Source organism: Camelina sativa, chromosome 12, assembly GCF_000633955.1.
Source record: "Camelina sativa cultivar DH55 chromosome 12, Cs, whole genome shotgun sequence".
NCBI classification, from domain to species: domain Eukaryota; kingdom Viridiplantae; phylum Streptophyta; class Magnoliopsida; order Brassicales; family Brassicaceae; genus Camelina; species Camelina sativa.
In genome coordinates, this window is record NC_025696.1 from 18657152 (window position 1) to 18663897 (window position 6746).

The 6746-nt window shown below is 34.0% G+C and overlaps 1 protein-coding gene across 1 annotated transcript in view; it reads right to left on the reverse strand.

Annotated features, from left to right (window-relative positions):
• The window catches only part of LOC104732127 (ABC transporter G family member 42), a 6466-nt gene extending 2621 nt beyond the window's left edge, over window positions 1-3845 (reverse strand). The window contains exons 1-15 of the mRNA XM_010451655.1: window positions 3435-3845; window positions 3223-3346; window positions 3072-3139; window positions 2921-3005; window positions 2686-2845; window positions 2522-2598; window positions 2389-2442; window positions 2227-2317; window positions 1846-2147; window positions 1444-1734; window positions 1051-1364; window positions 813-973; window positions 621-724; window positions 371-524; window positions 116-282 (exon numbers count right to left, since the gene is read on the reverse strand). Of these exons, the coding sequence (XP_010449957.1) occupies window positions 116-282; window positions 371-524; window positions 621-724; window positions 813-973; window positions 1051-1364; window positions 1444-1734; window positions 1846-2147; window positions 2227-2317; window positions 2389-2442; window positions 2522-2598; window positions 2686-2845; window positions 2921-3005; window positions 3072-3139; window positions 3223-3346; window positions 3435-3730 (2448 nt within the window). The 5' untranslated portion in view covers window positions 3731-3845. The remainder of the gene's footprint in view (window positions 1-115; window positions 283-370; window positions 525-620; window positions 725-812; window positions 974-1050; window positions 1365-1443; window positions 1735-1845; window positions 2148-2226; window positions 2318-2388; window positions 2443-2521; window positions 2599-2685; window positions 2846-2920; window positions 3006-3071; window positions 3140-3222; window positions 3347-3434) is intronic.

Below are 6746 nucleotides of genomic sequence, written 5' to 3' on the forward strand. Positions count from 1 at the left end.
AAAATATATATATATATATATATATATATATATATATATATATATATCTACTCATTATAACTCTTATGTCTTGTTTGAAAAGATTCAAGAAAACTTAATACTCTTTAGTTTTTACCTGAGGAGTCTCAATAAAATATTGTACGTCTTGAAATGTGAAAGTTAAGGGCTCGAAAGGCAATGCATTTTTGAATTGGGAAGCAGTTTCAGAACTTGATACATATTCTTTCTCTGAGCTTTGAGTGTTCTTCTCACGAGAAACTATAGGGCGAGACCTCTGCGAAGCTGAGAAATAACAACTTCATTAAGTCACATCTTCATTAATTAAGTCACATCTTCTATTATTCTATATATATGTATCTGGTGAACTTACTCTTTAGAAAGGTTAAGGCCAGTGCAAAAACAGTATTGAAGAAGAGTGTGAAGCCAATCAAAGCGCCAAATGCATTCCAGTAAGATTGACTACCAAAGTTCAACCCGCGAGCATCTAGAACTTGTTCCCCCAAGGTTATGTTTTCAGATGTTATCTAATGGTAATAAAAATATATGATAAGGATCAATAATGAACAAGACAATTAGCTACAAAAATGCCAAAAGCCTAATTATGAAGAATAACTCACTACCTTCCTCCACCGTGGAGCAAAAAACTCATTTGCGGTTAGACCAATCTCAGCGTAGGACAATGGAGAAAGCCAGAACCCCCACTCAAGCCAAGCAGGCATTGAAGCTGAGAAAAAAACAAGAGTACCATTACAATGAAACCTCCAAATTCAAAGACCTATTATATAACTCAAGTTCCAAATAACAAAACATACGTTTTCTAACAATAAACCCTCCAAATACTGTGATAATCACTATAATGATGGTTCCCATGGTCGTGGCAATAACAAAATCTCGAAATACGGCAGCTATAGCACGGAACATTGATATACATGAAAGGTGTAAAGCGAAGAAGATCAAGAACTGGCGAATGAACCTGAAGGAAGAGAACACAAAATATTTTGGTTAAGAAGAGAAACGTTTCAAGAACTGAAGGGATTGTTGTACTAGTACCTTCCCATCTCAGGACTGTAACCAATGACATAGTATGTCAGAGATGTCCAGAGGAATGATTCAAGAAATGAAATTGGTATCTTTAAAATAGCAGAAGGGATTGCATATGCCCAAGCTGGATAAAAGTAAAGCTCTTTTTGCTTGCAGAACACGGCAATCCTCGAGATTGTCAAGGCGAGTTCTGGAAGTCCATCAGCAAGAAGTTTAAAGAGAGAAAAGAATAAAGAACCCATAAGATAATTAGCGTGAAGAGCATCTCTTGTAGAACCAGTCCGTAAATAAACACTTATTGTGATGGATCCAATCAACAATAGCTGCAAAAAAAGAGGTTAAAAAAAGGTTTAGTAAAGAAACAAGTAAAAGCTTTTTTGGCAAAGTAAAAAGAGAACTCACAAGTCCAGATTTGAACACGTAAACGAAAGAGTTACGTTTCATCAGAAGAAACTCTCTTCTTGAACAAGCTTTTAGCATCTCCCAGTTACTAAGTGAGTATTTTTTAAAGCATAGTGCATCATCATTGAGAGTCGTCTGAGACTTCTTTTCACATGTCTTGGAGAGTTCATCTTGTAGTTGTAATCCAAGATCAGACTTTTCAAATTTCTCAATAAATGAGTCAATGGATACATAACAATATGGTTTGTCTCTGTGACACCAATACTGTTCTTGATCTTTTCTTGAAATAACCTGCATCAAAAAGAGCATGACGATCATCAAAGTTTCAAGACAATAGAGTATCATCATCATCATCATCATCATCATCATCATCATCATCATCATCATTTATCATATTCATACCTCCTGAAGGAACTCAGCTACAGACTTCCTATTTGGACATTTAAATCCACAACCCTCAAAGAATCCACAGACAAGTTCCCGTGGACCGTGATAAATAATCTTTCCTTCTCCCATAAGAATCACATCGTCGAAAAGCTCAAATGTTTCTGGTGCAGGCTGAAGCAGTGAAACTAGTATGGTTCCCTCAGATAGACTTACAGACTGATGGAGACATGATAGAATCTGGAATGTTGTTGAGCTATCCAAACCATTCGTTATTTCATCCATGAACAGAGTTTTTATTGGACCTACGATCATCTCACCTGCAATATGTATATACCAAATATGAAAGTTTGCTTTGGAAGATCCTAAAAACCCATTCTGTGAAAAGTTAAAAAGTACCTGTAGTTAATCTTCTCTTTTGACCACCAGATATTCCTGGTCTTGAAGCATCTCCAACACGCGTATCTGCACAGATATTGAGTCCTAGAATCTGAAACACAGACGCATTAGCTAACTTCTGATAGAAAAAAAAGAACAGACTCTGCAAGTATCATATAGTACCTTAAGGATATAGTCGGTTTGTATATTAGTTTTTGAACCCTCTATTGAAGCTGCCTGTCATGATAAAATGTTAACTTTCAAATCAAGTTTTATAGATTTTTGTTATATTGAAGATGCATAAGTTTGATGTTACCTTCATGTATGCATCTATATCAGGATCTGGCACTATCCTTTTAAGTTTCTCCCTTCTACTAATCTCTTTCATCATTTCTGTTGAATAATAAAGATTATAGTAGTTTTCAAGGTCAGTAAAGTTCAATAATACAAAAGACAGAAGAATTCATTAGTACCCTTTACCTAAACGGCTTCCTGTTCCTTGAAAACAACCGGAAAAATCGAGTGTCTCTCTCACACTAAGCTCTGGGATATGCAGATCGTTTTGACTTACATAACTCGATGTTTTCTCAGGAACAAACTCTGAGAAGAAGTGACCATTGTAACTAACTTCTCCTCTAGTCTGAAAAGTGGAAGCAATAACACCCATATGATTTATGAAACATAAACGCGCTTCAATGACAAAAATGAACCAAACCTTTAAAGAAGGGTCGAGTCTTCCAGATAGTGCGAGTAGTAGAGTAGTTTTACCACAACCAGGAGGACCAAGCAACAGAGTCATTCTACAAAAAAAAACCGTCAAATCTTCTTGAAAACAATGCAGGAAGTTTTCTTCTTCAAGAACCTACCTTTTAGGCCTTATGATGCCACTGACACCTTTCAAGATCTTCTTTTCTTGCTTTGAACACATGAATCTCTGTCAAAATCAACCATTACAAGGAAGGAAGGATTGAATCTCAGAAGGAAATGAAAATAGAAAGACAAGTCAAAGACACTTACAGAGAGTTTGCTTGTGATAGCATTCCAAAGAGTTGGGATTGGCTTTCCATAAACAACCTCACACTCTGCTTCGACAAAAAGATTACTGAACCTCACTTCAATCGTTGGTAACTCGATACCAACCCTACAAGCATACATGAGAATGATATTGAAACCAATAACCTTGTCTTCTAAATTCATGACTAGTCGAGACAGAGATAAGTGTGACTTACTCGTCAATTCTCTTCCTTATGTTCTGCAATAAGCGGAGATTATCATCCTCAACATGTCTGATGAGCTCACCGATAAACAAACGTCTATCAAGATCCTCAAGTTTAGAAACATCCATGACTCGTCTCTCGGTTTTATTCCCTTGTTCATCTCTTTTGCAGAACAAAGCAGTAGTGATCCTTTCAAAAGTTGGTAATCTCTCAATACCAGCCCATTGAGACTGAAGCTCCTCATCTTCAAAAACATGTCCGTTTTCGTTGTTCCTAGAAGTAAACTCAACTCCATCTGTTTGAGGCATTCCTAAAATGGATACCTTACACACAAAACAAAAAAAGAGAGAGAGGAGGAAATAATGTTATACAAGTTAGAGAAGTAGTGTATGCTTGCAAACAAAAATAATCACAACCAAGTGGCTTCTAAATGAGGACCAGGAGTCTAAAGGTCTTTAATGCAAAAGTCCCCACGACCACAAAAGCATGGTAATTGGTAGCTAGCAACTAAATCAAACCAAAAAAGGACAAAAAAAAAAAAGTCATAAACAGACATTGCAGTTGCTTTCACGAGACATTACAGTTGAAACATTTTAGACCATGCATACTATATTTGAACAACACAACAAAAATCAAGCCGTCTCTGAAGATCTTTTTTTCTTTTTCGTGATGATCCTGGAAAAAAGATTCTTTACAGTGTAATCACTTTACATCAAATCACCAAATTAGAGTACGTTTCAAATATATAATGTTTGCTACATCATCAAATCACCCAAACTGGCAGTGGAAATGAAATCGACATAAGTCATAAGGGCAGTCGTGATTTTACCAAACTACCCCTGTACACAATTTTACTGCTACTAGTTGTGAAGAGAGATCAAACCTGACCAAAGTTCAACGGTTCTCAGAGATCAGATCCTCTGTTTCTAGTAATACCAACCTGTGAAATCTACGATGGACCAAGACATTTGAGAAAAAGAGCTTTGTATTATTGTATATTCAAGTCAGCAACAGTCCAAGTTTAGGGATGATCAGGGCCGTGACATATACTATAAGTCCTATAACCAGCGACTTTTGTAACCTTACAAAATGACAAGCGTTTTTTGAATGAAAGAAGAAGCTGTTGAAGAAGGCAGAATGTTTCGTAACAAAACTAACTTACGTAAACATTGATATCACGCAAAGCTGAATAAAGACGATATCTTTTCAACAACAAAGGTGCCAACACGAGTGGAGTGTATATTCATACTTGAGCGCAACTTATTGGCTTTCTCTCTCAGGCATTCCATCAAAAATCACTTTGACGACTTTTATTTAAAATCAACGATAGAACTTGAATCAGAGTAATGATTTTGCAGATCCAATCAAATCGAATCCGCAGTCAAATCGAATCCGCAATCGAAAACGCTATAATTGTAAAATCTTATTATATTAAAAAAGAGTTGTTAATCATAAAAGGAAAATGATTGTAAATACACCCTCTATATAATCAAAGAGATGATAACATATTTTTCACCAAACAAAATAATTTCGACGAGCTTTATTTTTCTTGGTAAAATTTTCTTCTTTGTTTTTTATTAACCTTTTGTTTGACACATCATTATTCTTGAACAAGTCTCCGAAGGTAATTTGTTTGTTGTCTAATCGAAGCAACTATATAAAAAGATTCATAAATATTACCACGTGTTTTCGTCGTTGTTTCTTTTAATTTTGTTTCGTTTCCCAATTTCATAATGCATACTACGCAATCTTTGACTTTGAAGTGTTAACAAAGTTTCTTATGCATAATAACTAAGGTTTTTGGGATTAACAAATTTCTCACGGTGTTATTATTATTTCTATTAATTTGCAGGACATGTAGCATAAAAAAAAAAAAAAAGATGAATACAGAAATGCAAGATAACAACAGAGATTATATAATACTAGATCAACTAAACAGAAAGCATTCTTATCGTCGAACGATAATACGTCTTACAAGAAAGTGGGAAGCAAGAATTTTTTTAAAAAAAACAATGAGCTCATTGGAATAAATTTTCTCATAAAATAGAAAATGGATTAAGTAAAAATACAAAAAATTATTAATTCTAAAAAATATAAATTATTACTTCTATATAAATATAGATCGTCTCATATTATTCATCTAACAAAATAATTTATTCAAAAATATTGATTTCAACTTTGTTCTATTGGTCAAACTTTTTTAATTGGAAGACAAATTTTTCTTATTTTTTTAAACCAAAATATACTCCTACTTTCTGCTTTTTCAGTTTAGAATATTTATGATTAATATGTTGACCCAAAAAAAATGGAAGATTAATATATGTATCTTCTTTTCTAATACTGTATTTTAAAATTTATTGTAATAGTTTTAGATTGTTTTATTTAATTTGTATTTTCATCTTTGAATTATTTAAGATTCATATATTACCGTGCTTATAATTTTTTATTATTTTATTAATTATGTCAAATTAATTTTCTTCTAATTTCTCAACCTTGATTGGTTGGTCATAGACTCTTTTTTGTATAAACATAATTGTTACCATTCGTTTAATCTCAAAAAGAGATAAAGAGGAGAAGGTCATCAACCTAATGGTTGGATAAAATAGGCTAATCAAACACAAGCCTACAATAAACATAGATATATTGGAAAACATAAATTGTTGTTGATAGATCCATAGGAGCTTGAAGACAGAGACTACATCATGGTGTGTCAAAGAAACTTCCATGTATACGTTGGAAAATTTAACATTAGTTACTATCAAAAGATTTTGTGACGTTGGAAAAGGATATTTAGTTTCATTGGTTGCTAGAACAAGCCACTTTGAGATAACTAAAAGACGTGAACATGTTGTCTCCACACAGGAGGAGGGCAGGGCTGAGATTCTCTCTATGGTGGAGGAGGTTGGACACAAGGTTATCTCCCCAAGAGAGAAAGGTGGGAGAGATTGGACGCAAGGTTATCTCCTCAAGGGAGGAAGGCGGAGCGAAGGTTCTCTCCTTGGTGGATGAGGTTGGACGCAAGGTTCTCTCCATAAGGGAGCAGAGCAGAACCGAGGTTCTCTCTATAGTTAGTCATACACTATTGTGATGTAATTTATTTTATATTCAAAATGTTTTTTAGCCAACAATTTTAGTGATTAAAGAAACTATGTAAAAGTGAAAGTAAAAAAACATATAATAGTTGGCTTAATTTGTTCATATAGACATTTTTTAGGTGGTAGTAAATAATAGATTTGTAACATACGATATACCTAGGTGTAAAAAATACCATTTTTAATGGTAACATTCATAAAAGATTTGTATATGGATATAATTAGTATAGCA